The following is a 23,949-nucleotide window of genomic DNA, read 5'->3' on the forward strand; positions in this document are numbered from 1 at the left end:
TGAGACTCAGAAATTTTTGGTAGATTGCCCAAGGCCTCAGGAAAAAAATGAATGATGGGAAATAAAATATGATCTCTGGCTTATTTTTCCCCTAACAAGGGCTTCTGTATCCATTTATATTTGTTTTAATTTTATGCAGTTAGCCTATTAAATATTTCAATAGGAAAAATTTTTTTAAAAGGTGACTTCAAAAAATAAATCACCCCTTCCCATCTTTTTTAATAAACAGGAATTTCTCGTCTTCCTAACAAGTAAACCATTACCAGCTTTAAGATAAAACATAAAACATGTGACTTGCATAGTATATATTTAAAAGCCACACTGAATGATTTCTTTAAATTTCCTAGAAGAAGATATGGTAATACTGAGTACTAAAGTATTCAATTGAGTGCTAAAGTACAGAAAAAAGAAAGTCAGGGTAGGAAATGGGATGCGAAAGTAAGAGAGAAGGAAATATTACAGGCAGTGAAAGAAGCATGTACAAAGGGCCTGGGGCAGAGAGTGTAGGATGGTGAAGAATGTAAGACCTAAAATCAAAATGGTTTGTCCTTAGAGAAAAATGGAGGAGTTTTAAGAGATAAGACATAATCAGATCATCAGTAATGTTTTTTGCCAGGGGGCTTGAACCTCATCTTTGAGTAATGGCATCTGTCTAAAGGTGTAAATGAGGGAGGAAAACATAGATTTTGCCTATTAAAGGAATTTTCTAGCAAAAGTGTATAAGAGGTACTCTTCACAACAATCCAAAAAAGTAGGTAAGATAGGTATTACCATCTCTATTTTGATGTATCTAAAGGCTGGAAAGGTTAAAGTAGCCTTTTGAAAGTATATTGATAATCTCCAAACTGAAACTTGAACCTGTGGAATGAACCCGTGCCAACACAGTTCTCTTATTGGATGATCATGAGTATGGCTGTGTATGGGACAGAGATAGGTTGGCTGGGGGAGAGGGAGTGCACAGGGACAGCAGTTATTTCCCTGAACACATTAACTTTTAAAGGGAATATGCTTGACTAAGTTTTTAAGACTTTAGCAAAATGATGCTAGAAGAATCAGTGTTAAAGGAAGAATTAATTTTGACTTTCTGATGAAACATTAACAATCAGACAATGAGCAATGCAGATACTGTGATCAAAAGGCAGTCCCAGGGGCGCCTGGATGGCATAATGGTTAAGCGTCTGCCTTCGGCTCAGGGCGTGATCCTGGCGTTATGGGATCGAGCCCCACATCAGGCTCCTCCACTATGAGCCTGTTTCTTCCTCTCCCACTCCCCCTGCTTGTGTTCCCTCTCTCGCTGGCTGTCTCTATCTCTGTCAAATAAATAAATAAAATCTTTACAAAAAAAAAAAAAAAAGGCAGTCCCATTTCTAGGTACTTACTCCTGCAGCAAACTTGTGGCATAGCATTCCCCCTTAGCCCCACCATTAACTCTCTCCCCTAAATGAAAAAAAAAAAAATCTTGCTCTGATTTTGATGAGCACCAATGCTATGTTATGAGCCTCTCTAACCAAGGATTTCTCAGAACCATGTTTCATGGACTCGTTTTTCCTAAACATCAACATGTGTTCAAAAAAGGAAAAGAAAGGTCTAGCTTACTATTTTAATCCTGTCGAGTATTTTTAGTCTTTGAATCAAATTGTGTTACTTCTTGACAAAAGAGTCTATAAATCCAATTTTTGCTCACTATTTTAAGCCATTAATATTTCAGGTGATAAGCACCACTTTATAATAGATGTGGTATTTCATTTAAAAATAAAGTCAAATGTTATAAAACAGTATGCATAAAGAAAAGTTCAATTAATAACTTTTTAGAGAAAAAACTATTTCTGTTTAAAAATAATATTCAAGGAGTAACCTGAATAACTGTCTTTAAGCCTAACTGTAATCTCATTCTGGCTAATATAATTACAAAAAATGTTTCCACATTACAAAGTTATTATAAGCCCTTGATTAGTGGCTTGTAAAATGGTTTATGCAATATTTCCAATCAGTTGAGAGGGCATAAAAATCTTGAGGAATTGTAATTAGGTTCTCAATTGTGATGATTTTACTTTGGGCTAAATGATATAGTTTCTACAACAGAATTTATTTGTAGTTGTTTATTTCATATTTGATGGGCTATTATCGTCTCTAAAGTGATCTTTATCTGAGCCATTTATATGAGAGTATCTCCAAAAGTCTTTTCTTCTCTAGAGTTAGCATGCTTTAACAGTTAATGAATAAGGTGGAATGATAGGTTAATGAGTAAAACCGAAGTATGTCTGATGGAATGCATATTAGGAGAGAAAATCTTGGAAGCGGTATGGGATGGGGTGTGCCAGGACAGCAGCAGTGCCATGTGCGTGCTCATGTGTGCATGCATGCATATAATACTAGCTAGAATTATTTAGCAATGCTTTGCTGAAGGTGAAAAACCCTGTGCGATTGTCAAGGCCTGAAAGGGAATCAAAGGACTGTGGCTGTTACTATGAGTGAGATGGAAAGTCACTGGAGGGAGTTGAGCTGTAGAATGCTATTACTGAGCAGAAGAGTGACATGGTGTGACTTATGTCACTTAGGTCTTCATGTCTGGCTGCTATGCTAAGAGACTATAGACAGGCAAGGGTAGAAGCAGGAGGCTGGTTAGGAACTACTGCAATAGTCCGCGAAAAAGGTGAAGATGACTTTCTAAAACAATTTGTCAGTGCTGAAAAAGTATAAACAAAGACTAGAATGTTTCATCTTAAAAAAATGTTACTGTCAAGTAATTTGTATCAAATGTAAAGATCAAAAGATAGTGTTTGTAAGCTAAAACTGAATAACAAAATATTTCATTACATTAATTTTGTGAAGAATGTATTTCTTTCATTTGAATAGAATACTCATTTGGGAAGACGGCAGCTTGGAAATAAATAACATCACAAGGAATGATGGTGGTATCTATACATGCTTTGCAGAAAATAATAGAGGGAGGGCTAATAACACTGGCACTCTTGTTATTACAGGTAAGAAACCATTTGATTCATACTGTTTTTTTCTAGTTTAATAGTGCTTAGCTTCTAATACACTTTAAGACACAATTTCAGTGCTAAGCTTCTAAGACAGATCATGTACTGATAAGTTTCCATTTCAAAAGCCTTTGGGGCAAATATCTTGCTTAATGAAATTGTTCCTGGAATTTGAATCTGAAAACATCTTTTTCTCCGTGCTGAGAAATTAAAATATATTGATTTTTATTCTTTTAATATGCCAGATAATATGGGATCTAATATTTTCTTGAATTGTGCTTTCCTCCTTTTTAAAAAATGTGTAGATCCCACACGAATTATATTGGCCCCAATTAATGCTGATATTACTGTTGGAGAAAATGCCACCATGCAATGTGCTGCTTCCTTTGATCCCGCCCTGGATCTCACATTTATTTGGTCCTTCAATGGCTATGTGATCGATTTTAACAAAGAGAACATTCATTACCAGCGGAATTTTATGGTATGTGCTTTAAGTTTCATCTTATTAACATTCCAGTGACCCCTATGTGTCTGCACTACAGCTCCTATTACTATAATTATTTACGACACTGAAAAACGGCCCAAAAAGGCTTTTCATGGGTTTCCTTATATTAATTGTAGCACTCCTGAACCTTTGTAAAAATGGCTAGCTATAGGTCTTCTGGTAGAGATAGTAATCAATAAATATTTATTGAGCGTTAGGTCTATTTTTCCCTTAGTTATAGTATCATTTTTATATTGATGTACTATGCCTCATTGTATCTGTGCTCTACGTTCTAGTGCCTTCTTGTTCATTTTAAATAAGGTAAGAGCATATAACTTATCCTTTGTTATAATGGTGACTTTAAGGCATTTCTGTTATTCTTTGAGGTTAAGAAATAGACAATATATGTATGGGAGGCTTTGGAGAACTAGCGCATGTGTTTTTTAGTAGGGTTAAATGGCTGTATTTTATTTTAAAATAGGAAAACATACATGACACAAGTCCTATAATTAAGCATCGTGGTGTCCTTGTATAGAAATAAAGAAAATAGAGGAAAAAGACTGGGAAGTAATGCAGGAATACTGACTAGTGTAGGAACATCACTGGTATGAGATAGGACTGACTAGTTTGCAGTGAAAAGTTGACCCTTGAACAACATGGGTCTCAACTGCTAGGTCCACTTACACGTGGATTTTTTTTCAATAAGTACAATACTATAAATGTATTTTCTCTTCCTTACAGTTTTCTTAATAGCATTTTCTTTTCCCTAGCTTACTTTATTCTAAGAATACAGGGCATGATACATATAACAAACAAAATATGTGTTTATTGACTATTTAACTATTATTAAAGTTTCCAGTCAAAGGAATGGCTCTTAGTAGTTAAGTTTTTGGGGAGTCAAAAGTTATTAGTGGATTTTCAACTGTGTAGGGGGTCAGTGCCCCTAACCTCTGTATTGTTCAAGGGCCAGCTGTATTTATTTATTTATATATATATATTTAAAGATTTTATTTATTTATTCAACAGAGATAGAGACAGCCAGTGAGAGAGGGAACACAAGCAGGGGGAGTGGGAGAGGAAGAAGCAGGCTCATAGCGGAGGAGCCTGATGTGGGGCTCGATCCCACAACGCCAGGATCACGCCCTGAGCCGAAGGCAGACGCTTAACCGCTGTGCCACCCAGGCGCCCCAAGGGCCAGCTGTATTTAAAAGGCAAATTGGCCGCTGTTTCTACCTGCCTGTTCCCTAGAAGGGCAATTGGTTAGGAGCCTAAGACCTGTTTAGAGCATATACTTATTGAAGAAAACTAATTTTAATTTTAGAAGTCAATTATCAATATAGAAATAAAAGTTTGAATTAACTCAGTAAAATAGTAGTGTAGAATATTTAGTTCTATGAAATCTGAAGATTGATAATGTACATATAATAATAGTAGCCTTTCAAATTGTCTAGCTCTTTAAAATTTTTTTTCTAGAACTTAACACTTTAAAAAGCCCAAATGAGCTTTCAATCAAGTTGAGTGAGACTGATTTTAACTAGATGGAAACATTTACTGTTTAATTTTTATTAGATAGATTCCTAGAACAACTACCAATGCAGTAATCAATGTGTATGCCTTCTACATGTTAACTTAAATTCAGTTCCTTTCATTTTAATCTAATATATCTAGCTATAGCTATAAATTCGCAGTAAATCTGATTGTCTTTCAGCTTCTGAACCAAACTTACACTTCAAAAAAATAGCAACTGGGAACTGGCCGCAAACTGTTTTAACATTATAGCATGTGATATTTTTTTCCTTATATGTCTGAAAATATTTTGATTTGCTTAATCATAAATGTTCCCAACATTAGTAAAATTGGCACTGATATCTTTAATAATTTCTTCAAATTGTGTTTTATTTTGCAAGTAAAGCAAATACTACTTAGTTTTTACTCATTTTTTAAGGGGAAAAAAGTGAGTTAAACAAAGATCTCACTTTAAAAAATAGACTTGAATTTGCACTGTTTTTTGGTGTTATGTATTGAGTAGTTTCAAAACTACGACAACCATAGTTTACCCAAGTAGCTACTTAACAGCTGCAATGAAGTCTATGTAAATAGATTTAGGGTTATAAATTGTCCTAAATTAAGCTGAAACGTCATATGTGGATCTTCTGTATGTTCTTCAAAATAATAGTTACATTATATTTGTTGATGTAAGTAAACATTTCCAAAAAAAGAAATTAAGAAAGGAAGAGAAAGAAGGAAGGAAAAGAGAGAGAGAGGAAGGAAAGGAGGGAGGGAGAAAAAAAAAAAAAAGGAAAAAGAGCCCCATGGCTTAAAAAGAGAGGAAAATAAAGAAATAACTGGAATAATAATTAAGAAATAAATAATAACTCGGATCATAAAAACATAAAAGACTCCGGTCATTACTCACTACTCCTCCCTCCGCTAATCCAGAGCAGAACCTAACTGCCGGCCCATGCCCTGGCCTCACCAACTCAGGTTTTAGTTTCAGGCCACCAAGCAATGAGCAGTGGTAGAAAGCATGTTCACTGGCTAAATATGTAACCTAACTGAGTAAAAATATCAAATGCACATTTGTAGCACATTAGATGGGCAGGTTGATTCAGATCTCTAAATAATTTTAAAAACCTAGACAAGAAATTTACTTTAAAATAAGTTATTAAGCTTAATGCTATCTTTTGAACCTAAGACCTATAAAGCCTTCCCTGCCTCTTCCTTCTCTTTTAAAGCAAACTTCAAAGTCAGACTGCATTGCTAAATGCACCACCTGAGGTTTGAGTAAAAACACCGTATGTGTTTGACCCACCTTTTGGTAGATCATCTTAATGACTAATAATTGCTTCTGGGGGCATTCACAGACCACTCTCAGAAGGAGCAGCTCTTCCTGCCTCAAGTTTAGTGAATCAAAAACAGTAAGAATGGCAGGTACTGAGGACAGCAAATCCAAAGGAAGGAATATTGCTGACTGCATTTGTCCGTTATTCAAATTGCATGGGCAAATGTGTCAGTACATAATTTTTTTTGGTTTCATGAATAATGTTTTGATATTTTATTTGAATTGGCAACATTTCAATTAGTGAATATTATTTGTTCATTTAAAAATACTGTACTGAGCATATACTATAATAAGCAGGAACAGAGATGGACACTAGGGTGAATAAAACACTGAGTAAGATAAAGAGAGGCACTGAGCTAAAATAAACTAGAGGTACTCTGTGAGTTTAAAATTCAGATGTAAATATTTTGATAGCTATTAAAACTGATGTCATTATCATTAGTTTTAATAAGTTTAATTGCTAAAAGCTAATATCAGAAGCTCTAATTAATGAAGAAAGAATATATAAATCAAAATTTAAGCTTTTCCTTTCAACAAAGTTAAGTTTGTATTTTCCAATTTAGTTTCAATGATAAATTATATTCAATGTTTAGCTTGCTATTCTCAACTTTGACCACCATGTGGCAACCTTGCATAAGGTTTCAAATTTCACAGCCTGGCATAATTGGGACTTGAAGCTTTATGAAATTAAACAAATAGATTTTCCCATACTTAGGTCTAAGATATGCTATTATAGGTGATTCAAAAATTTCTACTTTATACTTTTTCAATTATATTCATATAATTATCAGGAGAAAAGTGACAGTACATTTTTGAAGGGGTACATTTCTTTTAAGAATTTATAGTGAGCTCCCCAAAAGTAAAAATCACATTACCATTACATCTAATGATCCTGCTTCATGAAAAACTCTTTCGAATTAATTATTTGAAAAATATATAGATACCAATTTTAAAGCTGTGGGTAAACACTTAATACTGATGATAGAAGAAAAGTTAAATATTTAATTTAGCTGTTATGTCATTTATTCTTTCATTTATTCAATAAACATTCACTTAGTGTTATATTATCATGTAAACAGGTTCAGGAAATGTTTCATTTGAACTCGAATTATACATAGGAGGATGTTAAGAATATATATATAAATATATATGAACCATAAATTTAAAAAATTGAGGTGTTGATACAATAAGTTTATAAGCAATTTATCAGGCATTCTTTTATTCTATCAAAGTTATGGGGCAAATACATAAATTTTTCGAGTCCAACTACAAAATGGCTTCCATTTTGATTTCCCAGCTCAATAGCTACTTATTCCCTTAGAGTAAATACAAAAGGCAGAATCATTTTACTTATCAATTTAATTTAAACTCCTTTTATTCTGGAAAGGACTTAAGACTATCCACCAAAAAAAATACAGATTTGTATTATACCATTTTACGCCTCTCTCATGGTGATGCCTGATCTGTGGGAATTACTTTTATTCAATAGCCATCTAACTTTTGACATCTCCTTTGAGTCATTTTCTTTCAATGATTTAACAACAATTTCCCTGTCAGAGCCATTATCCTAGTTAACCACAAGAGTTAAACTTTCTGTTTCTGATTATTGCCACTATAATATCTTTTTTCCATTTCTCTTAATATACACAAATGTTAACATTGTAATTCAGCAAGAAGTTATTATGTATCTGCTTTGAATTCATAAATAGCTTATGAATTAATTGTTCAGAGGCTCTGCCACAACAAGGCCTGGGCTCTGGGCTTCATTTTGTCACTTCTTACCGTGTGACTCTGAACCAGCGATTACACCTCTCTAAACTTCAGATTTCCCTCTCTGTAGTATTTTATTAATAATTCACTTACTTCATTCAGGTTGCTTCACCAGGTTTGTGTAACTGGTTACTTCATAGTATTTTTGTGAGGATTCAATGAGAGAATGCCTATAAAATGCTTAGCACAAGTTCTGGCAGATTGTAAGCAGTTATTATTAATACTGTGTATAATAGAGCAATCATTTCCAATTGAAATTTCCAGAGGCTATCGCTATGTAGGGTATTTTTCTTTCTTTCTTTCTTTCTTTTTTTTTTTTTTTTAACTTACAGGTCTCAGTTTTCATGCTTTCATTCTTGCACTGCTGCTAAACTGGGTACCGCATCTGAAACAAAAAGTTCCAGCTATTTCCTTGCTAGGGACAATGGGAGAGGTAGTGATAGTCAACATTTATTGAGTGCTTTCTGTTTGGCCAGCGTTGGGTTAAATGTTTTTCATGTGTTTCTCAGTTGATCTTCACAGCAATCCTCTATGGAACACATAGTATTGTGATTTTTCTCAGTTTTCAAAGTGAAGAAAATAAGGATTAGAAAGGTTAAGTAATTTGCCCAAAGTAATCATACCACTTGTTGGTGACAGGGAAGATTTGAAACCAAGGTTGTCTGACTACAGACCTGAGGCCTTCGCGCCTCCAGCCACTCCAGTTTCTAATCCGTTGGTTAACACTCTGGTCTGTGTCTGCTTAAATAAACCCCCTCCCATTATTTGAAACACTCTAAGACTGTACTGTTCAACTCCCAATTTATTCTGTAATTTTGTTTAATGAACTTTTAACGTTCACTCAAGATTATTCAAATTACTTCATTTTCCCTATACTATTAGCAAGTTTTGCAGTACATTGTAAATCAAGTCTACATAGTTTCAGGTGGTCTTAAGTTCTAGGCAATTCTTTATGATCTCTTTTCGGATCTCTTACCCTAAGGTTTTCTTTTTAAAATAAAATATTAATTATATGGAACATGTCACAAAATTGTGCTTAAATTTGAGACATACAGATTTCATATTAGAATATATTAGGAATTTGAACAGAAATTTTACTTCTGCACATCCAAAGGAAGAGAGAAGGGGGTGGGGAGGCAGAGAGAGAGAAGAGGGAACAATAATAATAAAAATGTTATTGGTTCTCTGTTACTGCTGAGCAAGGAGGCGAGGATTGTCCAGAATTATGAGGTAAAGGTTAGAAGAGAAAAGGAAGGTCAGGCTATAATCCAGGTAAAGGCAAGCATCAAATTAGAGCTGAAGATAGTAGAACAGAAGACCAGCAGGCATGGTGAGATGATGTGAGCCCTAAAATGGTGGTTCCAAACTGGAAGCAATTTTTCTCCCCAGGGGACTATGGCCATATGTGAAGACAATTTTGGCTGTCACAACTATGGGGAGGAGGGGGAGGGCTATGTCTTATGGACATCTGTTTAGCACAGGTACTGCTAAACATCCTATATGCTGAGGACAGTCCCCCGCAACAGACAATTGTCTGGCCCACATTATCAATGGTACCAAGATGGAGAAATGCTACTCTCAAGGAAGATGAAAAAAAAAAAAAAAGAGAGAGATTTAGGAATAAAGAGACTAGCTGCTGAAAGGTCTTAAGCATGATGTGTTAGGAAAAAAAAAGAAATTATATTGTTTTGAGCAGATGAGAGTGATTAGAACAAAAAAAATTATAAGAGGCTAGCTAAAACATTTTTCAAAATAGTATGGATAGTAGAGGATGATAGATTTCATGTGTTTTTGATTTAACACTTGAATTTTGATGGGCAGTGAAAGAAAGAAAGAAATGTGTAAAACATGTATAGTCCCCTAACATAGTTCTGTGATCCCCACAAAACTCACAAAGACCTTCTACCTGTTGTCAAATCCTTTCTCTGCTCTTATGAGTAATTAATTGATAAGCATTGGAGCATTCTGATAAGCAGCTAGAACATTCTGTTATTCTTCACTCCGTCTAAACATAACTTTACTGGCCTTCCTTTCACTACCCTAATAAATCTTTACTTACACCTAACTGTTGTCTTTTATTTGCTATTTTCTACCACTAAACATGGAGATAGGTATCTATGCTCACTAGACAGGTCTATACATGTGTTGCCTTCTTTTAGATCATTATACTTCCTGTTCAGCTAGGGTTATTCTTTAGCATAATACCCCATAGTCTGAGCTGAATAAGCATTTGTTGATGTCAATGCTAAGTAAATGGATTCGGACAAACAACAGCAAGTCTTTGTTCTTCAGAAATGTATTGGCTTGGAAGAATCTCCAAAAATTCATTCAAAGTTAAAGTCCCCTGTGTTTTGCATAGAATTCCTTGCCTACTTACGCATCACTGCAGTAATTATTCTGGCAAAATATGGGAAGTATTTAAAATAAAAAGAGGGAGAAATAAACATGTAATCTTTTGGTATCTTAAGAATTTTATAATTTTACATGTGGACTTTGATGTTTTGTTTATGATATCACACTATAAATACACTATTTCATCATTAGCTGGCATATTCCAAATAAATCTGTCCAATTTTTTCATTTTGTCTTTAAGAACAGAACATTGTCTAAAGATCTGGAGTTTCGATCTGGTTTGGCCTTTGACAAGTTGTATGACGTTAGTCAGGACGGTCATTCTGAGCCCTAGGCGTCTCATTTACCATATGAGGAAGCTGAGCCACATCAGAAGTTTTAAAATGACAAGGACAACTTTTTAGCAGCAGAATCCATTCTGCAAATGGCATTTAAATCAGAAGCCCAGTAAAAAAAAAGGTGAAGGTGAAGGTTGCTCCGAGTAAAGAAATTGTGTGCATGTGTGGTTGTATGTGTGGGAGACTACAGGGCCACATCATGGGGCCTCTCATTTCTTCCTGTCCCACAAAACTTCCCACCTGATCCCTTCCTTCTACCAAGCGATCCTTGAAGATATTCAAAACCCCAAGGCTAATGGGAAATAATGTAAGAACCATATGAATTAATATCCAAGTTTGCTTTCAATGCTAAAATATTGGTCTAAATCCAAGGCTTTGTTGTTTTGTCCGTCAGTCAAAATGATTACAGAAAATGTTCTTCTTTTTGAATTTTAATTTAAAATTTTCCAAATGATCAAAATTGGACTCTTCAGCCATCAAAATAGCCAAATTTAAGGATAGTCAACATTTCCATTGATTCTACGAATACTTGGTGATCTCTTAGTAATAATTCTAGACCATTTTCTTAATTTACTTAAGTTTTTATATTCATGATGATATTACTTGATTTTAATAAGATTTTTAAGTCATACCTTTAAAAATATTTTTCACATTCAGGCGGTCTTACTGCTGAAACATTACTTAAAATAACACTAACTTAAATATTAGGTGATATTAGGAAATTAGTGTTAATTACATTATGTGTGAAAATGGTTTTGTGATTATGTAACAGAATGGCCTTTTTGGGAGATTCAATCTAATATTTGAGGAATGAAGCATGATAGTATCAGCAATTTGTTTTTCTAGGGTTCAATAATAGATGGACACATTGTATATAGAGACAAGGAAAGATAGAGCTAGCTAGCTAGCTAATTAGATAAAGCAAACATGGTAAATTTACAAATGTCGAATCTAATGGTTGTTATTCAGGTAACCATGATAGTATTCTACTAGTCTTCCTATTTTGTTATGTCTGAACATTTAAATAGATTAAAAATTTAATAAATAGATACGTAAACTGATAACATTGTATTCTTTCTGCTATGAGAAGCTACCCATTTTAACCTACCAAACTGTGAACATAAATCCCATTGTCTGATTCATAAAACTCTATCTTGGCAACAGTTCGACCTGGTTAAACCAGTAATGTGTGTTAACTATGGAGCTTTCCGCCAGCCGCTTAACTGAAAATCTCAAATTCCTTGTTTTTAAAATGGAAACATAGGGGCGCCTGGATGGCTCAGTTGGGTTGAGCTCCCATTCTTGATTTCAGGTCCGGTGGTGATCTCAGGGTCATGAGATATGGAGGACTCCACACTCAGGGAGGAGTCAGCTTGAGATTCTTTCTCTCTTGTTCTGCCCCCCCACCCCCGCTCTCTCTCTCAAATAAGTAAATCTATTAAAAAGTACAATAAAAGGAAAGCATAAATAGTATCTCCCTGAGTATTATAAAAATTAAATAAGAAAATTATGTAAAGTAGCGAGCACATTGCTGGACATATAAAAGACACTTAAATTAGATCAGGTATTCCCAGGAGCTCAGGAGAGGGAGCCACAGCAGCAGTAGCACTATTGAAAGTAGCAGAAGCAGTTTTAATAGAAGTATTAGTAGCAGCGGAAGTATTCTATCAACAGCAACAGTACTAGCAGTAGTGGTGGCTGTACTTAATAGTAGTGATGCATCCTTGTTCCTAAAATATGATTAAGAATACTATCTATCTCACAGAGTTGCGGTTAAGAGCACGTGAGTCTGCACATGTAGAATATTTGTTTATAATAGTCCCTGGTGCCTATGAAACCCTCACTAAGTATTTGCTGTAAATCATGTTGGTGATGGTGGTGGTGAAGTTTGCAGCTGCCATGATGCGTTTGCTATAGTTATTCCTTCTGTAACAAAGCCAAAAGTAATAATAATTAATAATAATAATAATAATAATTTTTCATGGATATAGCATGCATCAAACATATTTAATAGCTTTTGCTTATAAATTTCTAAAATATTCTCTTTAAAGGATATTCTTTCCTTCAACCTCCCATATCTGCCCCTTCCTTCTGAGCGTCAATGGAACTAAAGAGATGTTTTTGTTGATATATAGCTATTATGAGCTCTAAGCTGTAGCTCGACCTCGTATGTACCGTCCAACACATTTCTTTGTTCCTTATGATTAATTCAACTTGTTAATACAACTTAGTACTTCAGATGCATTGATATGGTAGGGATGAATTTGTAGAGTTAGCTCATGGGGGAGGGGGAAGAAAGGAAGGGGTATTTATATTTTGGAAGTCTTTTGATTTAAATATGGGAAATTTCTAAGTGGTAAACCACATCTACACTTTGGAACATCCCTCAGCTGTGCTATCACAATTTCCAGTATGTGATTCAACTCTCCGCACATGAAGGGAAGCATTTTGTAATTCAGCCAAACTGTGGGTTTTTAGTGAAAATATAGAGAGCATTCGTATCTAATTTGTGGCTAGAATGTGCTGAGGTCCATGATCTTTACTTGCTTTGTAAGCGTTCTGTCAACCACTGAGAACCTCAGCTTCTCCTGAGGTATGGAAAGAGCTATTACCATTTATAAAAATTTCAGGAAAGCTTTTATACATACACAACTATATTGGAAATAGTATAGTGTATTTTTCCTCTGCTTTCCTTCTTGAGATATTTCAATGCCACACTGATATTTCAGTGCCACCTTTACCAAATATAGAGCAAATGAAAATAAGTGTTAAAGTGCTTATTATTGCTTTATACAAGAGTCTATCATTACCTATCTAAGTCCTGATGTTATTTAAAACAGAGCTGACATTTAAAAGTGCTTTAGCAGTAAACTTTTAGAATAGTTTCATTAAAAGTTTAAAGAGTTTATTCAGAAGATACAATAACTATAAATTTATTATAATATTTTTAGACAAAATAATTTGTGTTGCTCATTACATGTGAAAAGAATAAAAATTATGACTACATTATTTCTCTGAGAATAAAGTAAGTGAATATGTAAACAGCAATATGTTTCAAACTGAGAGTCTGGGTAGAGAAAGATAGCGATTTTATTAAGAGAAAAAAGAGTATTAGGTGTACAGAATACAAATATTTTTTAAAAGGCAATTACAGTGTCACAACTTGTTTATTTTTATATCATTTTTCTGCCCTCAATTTTTTTTATTATGAGGAGTTGAATTAAAAATACATTTTAAATTTCTGAAGTGTTTTATTCTTTTAATTTCAGTCTAATCACATGACTTCTTAAAATAGCATGAGCTTATGGGTGCCTGGGTGGCTCAGTCATTGGGCGTCTGCCTTCAGCTCAGGTCATGATCCTGGAGTGCCAGGACTGAGTCCCACATCAGACTCCCTGCTTGGCGGGGAGTCTGCTTCTCCCTCTGACCCTCACCCCGCTTGTGCTCTCTCTCTCTCTCTCAAATAAATAAATAGGTAAATCTTTAAAGAAAATAGTGTGAGTTTAGCAACAGGATTATCTTTCATTTAGACATAGGAAACAATCAGAAAAATGAGTTCATATAATGAAAGCATGTAATAGAACTAAGTGCTTTTTACTTTTATGCAAACACTATTTTCCTCAAATATTATCTTTGTCATAATAACTTAAAAAGATTTTACTTAATATCTTTCCATTCCTGAATATTTAGTGTCACAATGCCGTGCTAATTAAGAATGTGAAAACATATTAAAACAGTGTGTTTTACAAATATACAGTGTTTAAATTATTGCATTTTTTCTCACTAGAAAATTACTCAGAAATATGTGCCAATTAGCCTTTATGACAGCTCAAGAAAAACGTATTATTACCTTCACCATACACACACATTTATTCTATCCTTGCCTCAAATATTTTTAAAAATAGTTATAAACAATAAAATAATATTTCTTTACCTCTTTTCTTAGATGAATTCTATATTAGTAAGGCAGTATGAGGGGTTGGGCCAATGACAAAGGGGTACCATCCCCAAGACCATCTCCACTTCTGAAATGAACTACAAGTTCCAGGAGATGCCAAAACCACCCTCTGTTTTGATTTGATAGATGGGACTCACAGAACTCCCTGAAAGCTATTATATTTATGGTTACAGTTTATTACAGGAAAATACAGATTAAAATCAGCCAACAGAAGAAGTGCATAGGGAAGAATCTAGGAGAAGTACCAAATACAGAGCTTCCATTGTTCTGTCTCTGAGGAGTCAAGATTCATTACTTTATCGGCTTAGGTATGTGGCAATGTGCACAGAGTATTGCCAACCAGGAAAGTTCACCTGAGCTTTGGTGTTCAGAGAGTTTATTGGGGCTTAATCATGTAGGCATGATTGATTGCCCAGATGGTTAATGTCAATCTCTAGATTGACTGATACCACATGACCCAAAGCCCCTACCCTAAGTCACTATACTGTTTCAGACCCTAAGTCTAAAACGATACAGGTGTTTCTAATACCCACTCTAAATCATGTTGTTCGACTATCCAGTACGACTAAGATACCCAGGCAAAGAAAGACACTTTAGTTTACCTTCCAGAAGCTGAGGAAATAGCAGACCTCTCTTGGGGCAAGGCCAAGTTCTTTACAGCACATACACGTGGTTGGAAAACTTAGAGGTTTCCATTCCCTTATATGTTCACTGCATTTTTTTTCTAGAAATTTCCACGTTATTGCTAAAACTTTTATTTCCTCATGAAATTAGCTCATAAATATTTTGAAATATATTATTAATGGCAGTTTATCTCATGTATCTGGATACCAATAGTTGTTCTCAATTCAGTTATTTTATCTTATAACATTGTCATTATCTTACCTGAAAAAATCATACAAAATTACTAAAAGAGTTTCATAAAAACATTTTAGATAATAGGTATTTATTAATTCATTTTTGTAATATTTATTTGCTGAATTCTTCCTGTATGTCAGATATTACAATAAGTATTTTGTGTGTAATAATAAATAAAACCTAGTCCCTCCCTCAAAAAATTACAGTCTAGTAGCATATGCTGTGCACGTGTATAACACAGGGATACAATGATGAACACAACAGGCATGTTTCCTCCTCACATAGAACTTAGAGTTCTCTAGGAAGGCCAGCTTTAATGCTATAATTGTACAGATATTTTATTGCAGTTGAGATATATTATGTGACATAAGGTAAAAGGTGCAGTGACAAAATATAACAAGAGAAAATGGAAAGCCTTGCTTGAGCAAATGAATTGGTATTGGTGAGTGAAGAGTATTTACTTAAGTGAATGTGATAAGAGTGTGGAGATATGAGGGGATCACATTCCAGGAGAGGAAATACCATCAAGAACCAGAGATGGGAGAGAACAAGATGCATTTAAGGTCCTATCAAGGGAATGTTCTAGAGAGCAGAGTAAATGATATGGCACTAGCTGAGCTGGAATATGAGACAGAATCTAGAAGATGGAGACAGATTGGCCATGTTCCAGGAAGAGGAAACATTTTAAAGCTTTCAGTGAGTTGTATTTTTACAAAGAGGGGTGATTTGGTCATACTGCTGTTTTTAAAAAGTCACCCTGGGTGCCAAGGAGAGAAAAGAATAGAGTAGAACAGGGATGGAGGTCGTGACCAAAGAATAGTAGTTCAGTGAAAGATGTTGGTAGCTTAGAAAAGGAAAGAGACAGTAGTGATGGAAGGAATGGATAAATTCAAGAATTTATGATGAAATTATAAGGAAGTTGAAGAAGAAGAGGGTTGAGAATGTCCTCAAAGTTTCTGTGAAGTGTATTGTCATAGAAGATTAGAAAGTCGAATATGTGGGAAAAGATCAAATGCTATCAGAAGTGAGGTAAAATAGGTTGAAGAGGTGGATACCGGATTAAAATGAATTGAGGAGTTCAAGATAAATGGAAAAAAAAATATCTAAGAACAGAAAGTCAGGTTTTAAAGAATAGGTATTATCTGATCCAAGCAACCGTCATAGAATTAAGAAGCTTTACATGAGGAAAACAGAGTAATTCTCTGTTACAGGGGCAAGAAAAGAAGAGCAGAAAGAAGTAGGAGATGGGAGTGGTAATGGGTACCAGGAAGGTCACTGGGAAATCCCTAGTGAAAATATAACCAACAGGACTTTTAAGAATAGAAATATGTAGTGAATGGTAATTTTCAATGTTGATTTGCCCTGCCTTGTGGGATACAGCCAATTCCATCATCTTCCATTCAGTAAACCTTACTAGGGAGTACTTTGTGTTATTAGGTTTATGACAAAATAGGGAAAGGGCTGAATTTCTTGTCTGGTACTCCTTGGTGTGAGAATGAAATAACTGACCATTGGAACAGAAGGGAGGTACTCTCCTACTCAAGGAATTTGCAGAAATCTTGGAAACCAGATTTTTAGCCAATCTAGACCTCAAGATACAGGAAGACCCCCAACTGACATTAAATTGTATAACCTCTAGCTACATTTTTACGAAGACTGGCTAACATCAGGGCCACAGGTGTGTGGCCACCGATCAGTTCTTTATATAGAGATAGTAGCATTCTATTACAACGAACTGAATCAATCTGCTCAGATTATAACTAGCAATTACAGGCATATCTCGTTTTATTGCATTTCACTTTAGGGCTTTTTGCAGATAATGTGTTTTTAAAATTGAAGGTTTGTGGCAACCCATTGTTGAGCAAATCTATTAGCACCATTTTTCCAATAGCATTTGCTCACTTTGTGTCTCTGGATCATATTTTGGTAATTCCCACAATATTTTAAGTTTCCATTATTGTTATATTTGTTATGGTGATCTGTGTTCACTGATCTTTGATATTACAATTGTCATTGTTCTCGGGTGCCAAGAAATGTAGCCATATAAAACAGCAAACTTAATAAATATTGTGTGGGTTCTGACTCCTCCACTGACTAGCTGTTCTGACTTTCTCCCTCTCCTTGGCCCTCCTTATTCCCTGAAATGCAACAATATTGAAATCAGGCCAATAGCCCAATGATGGCCTGTAAGTGTTCAAGTAAAAGAAAGAGTTTCACATCTCTCACTTTAAATCAAATGGTAGAAATAATTAAGGTTCGAGAGGAAAGCATGTGGAAAGCCAAGATAGGCCTGAAGATAGGACTCTTGCAGCAAACAGTTAGCCAAGTTATGAATACAAAGGAAAAGTTCTTGAAGGACATTAAAAGTGCTCCTCCAGAGAACATGTGAATAATAAGAAAGCAAAACAGCCTTATTGCTGGTATAGAGAAAGTTTTAGTGGTCTGGACAGAAGATCAGACCAGCCAAAACATCCCCTTCAGCCAGAGCCTAATCCAGAGCAAGGCCCTGACTCTATTCAATTTCATGAAGGATGAGAGACGTGAGGAAGCTGCAGAAGAAAAGTGTGAAGCTAGCAGAGGTTGGTTCATGAGGTTTAAGGAAAGATGCCGTCTCCATAACATAACGGTGCAGTGTGAAGTAGCAGGTGTTGATGGAGAAGTTGCCTGAATTACGCAGAGGATCTAGCTAAGATCATTAATGAAGGTGGCTACACTGAACAACAGATTTTTCAAAGTAGACAAATTAACCTTATATTAGAAGATATTATCTAGAACTTTCATAGGTATTTAAAAGTCTCCACAACTTCAAAGGACTGCCTGACTTTCTTGTTCAGGGCCAATGCAGCTGGTAAATTTAAGTTGAAGCCAGTGCTCATTTACCATTCCGAAAATCCTAGGGCTGCTAAGAGTTATGCAAAATCTATTCTGCCTGTGCTCTATAAATGGAACAGCAAAGCCTGTTTGACAGCACATCTGTTGACAACATTTTAAAATATTCAATATTGTTGAATATTTTAAGCCCACTGTTGAGACCTATTGCTCAGAAAAAAAATGATTCCTTTCAAAATATTACTGTCCATTGACAATGCACTTGGTCACTAAACAGCTCTGATGGAGATGTACAACAAGATTAATGTTGTTTTCGTGCCTGCTAACACAACATCCATTCTGTAGCCCATGGATCAAAGAGCAATTTCAACTTTCAAGCCTTATTATTGTTTTAAATTTATTGTTGAAATACAATTGATGTACAATGTTATATTAGTTTCAGGTGTGCAACATAGTAACTCAACATGTTCTATACATTACTCAATATTCACACAATGAGTGTAGTCACCATCTGTCACCATACAACATTATTACAAAATTATTGTCTATATTCTCTATGCTGTACTTTTCATCTCCATGACTTATTTATTTTAAAACTGGGAATTTGTACCTCTTAATCCCTTTCTTCTATTTTGCCCATTCCCCCACCAACCACCACTCTGGCAACCACCAGATTGTTCTCTGTATTTGAGTCTGTTTCTTTGTTTATTTGTTCTTTCATTTTGTTTTTTGGATTTTATATATCAGTAAATTATATGGCATTTGTCTTTCTCCATCTGACTTATTTCACTTCAAATCAGACATCCAAGTTGTAAAGAAGTAAATATTTCCTTCATTTTTATGACTTATATTTCATTGTGTGTGTATATATGTATGTGTATCACAGCTTTTTTATCCATTCATCTATTGATGGACACTTGTGTTGCTTTCCTATCATGACTACTGTAAAGAAGGCTGTGATAAACATGGGGGTGCATATATCTTTTCAAATTAGTGTTTTATTTCAAGTCCTATTATTTAAGAACTATATTTCATAAGGCTATAGCTGCCATAGATAGTCATTCCTCTGATGGATCTGGGCAAAGAAAATTGAAAAACTTCTGGGAAGGATTCCTAGTTTTAGATGCCATTAAGAACATTCATAATTCATGGGAAGAGGCCTAAATATCAACATGAACAGGAATTCAGAAGAATATGATTCCAACCCTCATGGGTGACTGTGAGGGGTTTAAGATTTCAGTAGAGGAAGTAACTGCAAATGTTGTGAAAATAACAAGAGAATTAGAATTAGAAGTGCAGTCTGAAGATGTGATTGGATTGCTGCAATCTTATGATGAAACTTGAACAGATGAAGAGTTGCTTCTTATGGATGAGCAAATAAAGTGGTTTCTTGAGATGGAATCTACTACTGGTGAAGATGCTGTGAAGACTGTTGAAATGACAATAAAAGATTTAGAATATTACATCACCTCAGGGTTAAAGCAGCAGCAGGTTTTGTGAGGATTGACCCCAATTTTGAAAGAAGTTCAGTTGTGAGTAAAATGCTGTCAAACAGTATCACATGCTACAGAGAAATCTTTCATGAAAGGAAGAGTCAATTGATGGGGCAAGCTTCATTGTTGTCTTATTTTAAGAAATTGCCACAGACACCCCCAACCTTCAACAACCACCATACTCATGTCAGCAGCCATCAACATCAAGGCAAGACACTCCACCACCAAAATATTATGACTTGCTGAAAGCTCATGTGATGATTAGCATTTTTTAGCAGTAAGGTATTTTTAAATTGCTATGTACATTGTTTTTTTTAAAAAAAGATTTATTTATTTATTTATTTATTTATTTATTTATTTATTTATTTATTTATTTGAAAGAGAGAGAGTGAGCACATGAGTGGGAGGGGCAGAAGGAGAGAGAATCCCAGTGTGGAGCCCCATGCAGGGCTCAATATCGTGACCCGAGATCATGACCCTGAGATCATGACCTGAGCCAAAATCAAGTCAGACACTCAACTGACTGAGTGCCCCTGTACATTGCTTTTTTAGACATAATGCCATTTCATACTTAATAGACTATAATATAGTGTAAACATAGCTTTTATATGCACTGGGAAATTTTTAAAAATTGATTAGACCTGCTCTATTGTGGTGGTCTGGAACTGAACCCACAATATCTTCAAGGTACGCCTGTATTCTTAACCTCAGTAATTAAAAAAGTATAGCAAACCCAAACACTTTCCAAAACCAGTGGGAAATTTAATATATGAAGGGGCCACTGGCAAAACCTTTGGTGAAGCAGAGCATTCATTCCACATGCAGTCATTAAAAAAAATCAAAATTTAAAAATGTGTAAGTCTATTCTATTACATAAATAATATCCTCATCTATTGTGTAAAATGTTAACCATTAATTTTTCATCCTTTAATATAGCTGGATATTTATGATTAGAATAGTAAATCAGTACATTTAGTTCTCAAGAAAACAAAATGTCTACTTAAAAATTGAGTTTTCCCGGGGCATGAAGTCTGTTAAGCATCTGACTCTTGATTTTGGCTCAGGTCGTGATCTTGGGGTCATTGGATTGAGCCCTGCATCAGGTTCCATGCTCAGTGGGGAGTCTACTGGAGATCCTCTCTCCTTCTTCCTTTCCCCTCCCACTCATTCTCACTCTCTCTCTCAAATAAATAAATAAATAAAATAATTGAGTTTTCCAAATTTTTCTCTAGATAAATACTTTGGAGATAATGAGCATGGACTTTGGATGCTCCCACTACCAAACAAGCTCAGTGACCTTAAATTATTTGACTACTCTAAGTCTCACTTTTATCTTTAAAAAACTATGGCCAGGATAGGACTATCTCATAGGACTGTTGTCAGAAGAGAATGCGATTACACACACACACACACACACACACACACACACACACACACTTGCGTAGCCCAGGGCCTGGTTCAGAGTGGGCATTCAATAAATATTAGCTATTTTTAGAAATCGCATTGAAATGGTGCCTTATCTCTCACAAGCAAGAGTCCCTCAAGCCTTCTTCAAAAAGTATATATTGAACAAACATTGGGAATAGAGCAGTGAAAGAAACAAAATCCTTGCTCACTTGCAGCTTATGTTTTGACCAAAACCGAAAATGTTAGAATTGTCCATTTTGACAGTTTCTCACACTTTTAGTATCTTTGTGTAATTAACTATAGTACATCTTGAAATTAATCAATTAGATTGGCTTTGCGAAACCAAATTCTTCCAAGGCATATACCATTTATTTATCCTCATTGGTATTTAGCATGAAGAGTTTTAGACTTTACCATTTATCTTTAAAAGATATGAATGAAATAGTTTCATCCCTTAGTTTATTTCTGTATGGCCTTCTGATAATAGAAATAATAAAATGTTAAAGATATTTGGGCTAAAAAGGATCTTAATTCATTCACTCACTTTACTTTTCACTTGAGATACTGAAGACAGACTTGAAGTAACCTAAGTAAGGACAGAATTATGTCTAAAAAAGAGATACCTTTTAATGGTGCTCATTTTGGTAGGGGAAAACCGTACCTCTTGTATCCTAAATGCCATATAATTGGTGAGGATTGTAGTGGTGTGAATGACTGCTATTTTTGCTCACAGCTGGATTCCAACGGGGAACTGCTTATCCGCAATGCCCAGCTGAAGCATGCTGGTAGATACACGTGTACCGCTCAGACAATCGTGGACAATTCTTCAGCTTCAGCTGACCTCGTTGTTCGAGGTAAGAGTTTCAACATTTTCAAATTATGAAACCAGAGGTATTTGACTTGCATAACTATTGTATAATCTTCTGGTAACTCTGGTATGAATTCTTATATATTTAGAATCTTGGTCCTTGAGAACAGCTCCTCATCCATGCCTAAGAATGACTTATGCCAGACAAGTAGTAAACAACATTGATTTTGTTTGTTTTACTAACTACATATCTTCTAGAAACTTATACCACATGCCTCCTACTAAATGTGCTTTTAAACTTAGTATTTACCAGAAGTTCTCAATTTCTGCTAATACTTTTCATGTGTTGGGTATAGTGTTGTTTCCTTTTGTATTTTTTTTTAATGGAAAAAAACATACTGATGCTGTTTACTATAACCTCAATTGTTACATATTTGTCACTATCGTTGTAGAATAAAAAGTTAATTTATACATGTATCATATTTCTATTTGTTACTGGTTGTTAGTCTAGTGCTTTTGTTCTTATATATAATTGAGAATGTGCTGTAATACACCCTTATTGAAAGTACAACTGCCTTGATACTGACCTTTGCTGTATAGCTGTGAGGACAGCTCAAAACATCATTCATTGCTCTTCACTCACTGCCTACAGAATAAAGACCACTCCTTTTAGCCAAGCACCAAAAAGCTCCATGTATTGACTTCAGCCTGTTTAGCTCTATTTTTTACCATTCCATGTAACCAACTCCACTGTCCAACCAGTCCACAAAAATATCCTAGAATTTCTACCTCCATTCCTTGGTTCATAGTATTACTTCCATGTCCTATGGTCATTGTTTGTTGTCCAAATCTTAAGCTATCCTTCAAGGCTAGGCTCAAGTATCACCAAATTCATGAGTTCTTTCCTAATGTCCCAAATACGTCTCCCTCTCTTCTTAACTTTATTAACAGTTAACACTTTCTTTAATCTGTTTTATAGCAATCTGTGCACGTGAGTTATCTTCTCTACTAGGTTGTGAAATTCACATATGCATTTTTTATTAATCCTTAAGTGAGCTGCAGAATTTCATTCCATAGTTTCATAGTTCTCTGTGAACTCTGTGTCACGTTAAAATTTTTATTTTATTCTTTTTTATGTTAAAATTTTTATCTTTTCACATTTCATCTACTAGAAATATTTATTGGCTATTATTTATTGCACATTTTTTCAGTCAGTTTTTGCACAATTAAACAAATAATTAGTAAGTGAGATGATATCTGTGGTTTGTCTTCATACCCCTCTGGATCAATAGAATTTCACCCAACCTCATACATCTCCTGCAGTTCCCTCTAGAGTAGTGGTAATATGGAGTCCTCAAGTCTCCATATGGGGAAATGCTGAAAAGCCCTTTATTTCAGCTGAACATATTCTCCAATAGAGTGATAGAAGTCCAGCTGAAGTTTCTTTATCCAAATGAACTTAGACATTCATTCCATATATCACTATGCTAAATCGAAGAAAGTTCATTTAAGTTCTGTATTTTCATTAAAAGTATTTTATGATCTGGGACATCTATTACATTCAAGAGTTGCCAGAGAGATGGATGGACTAGTTCACTGTTCTTTCTAGTTGACTACTAGCTGTAAAGCCGTTTTCAGCAATAGCCTATGTACATATTTAATTGAAATTGTTTGCATATTTTAAAAATTTGCATTAATGTTATAATAGGGTTATGTTTGGGGTACCTGGATGGCTCAGTGGGTTAAGCGCCCAAATCTTGATTTCAGCTGGGGTCATGATCTAGAGCCCCCATGTCGGGCTCTGCCCTGGGTGTGGAGCCTGC

General features: G+C 35.0%; 1 protein-coding gene across 2 annotated transcripts in view; it reads left to right on the plus strand.

Annotated features, from left to right (window-relative positions):
• Positions 1 to 23,949, plus strand: part of CNTN1 (contactin 1) — a 343,680-nt gene that overhangs the window by 220,324 nt on the left and 99,407 nt on the right. For both annotated transcript variants that reach the window (XM_026502092.4, XM_044385537.3), the window contains 3 exons: positions 2,857 to 2,984; positions 3,293 to 3,468; positions 22,052 to 22,172. In XM_026502092.4, coding sequence (XP_026357877.1) covers positions 2,857 to 2,984; positions 3,293 to 3,468; positions 22,052 to 22,172 — 425 coding nt within the window. The remainder of the gene's footprint in view (positions 1 to 2,856; positions 2,985 to 3,292; positions 3,469 to 22,051; positions 22,173 to 23,949) is intronic.

The sequence above is a fragment of the Ursus arctos genome, unplaced genomic scaffold (genome assembly GCF_023065955.2).
Source record: "Ursus arctos isolate Adak ecotype North America unplaced genomic scaffold, UrsArc2.0 scaffold_26, whole genome shotgun sequence".
NCBI lineage: Eukaryota > Metazoa > Chordata > Mammalia > Carnivora > Ursidae > Ursus > Ursus arctos.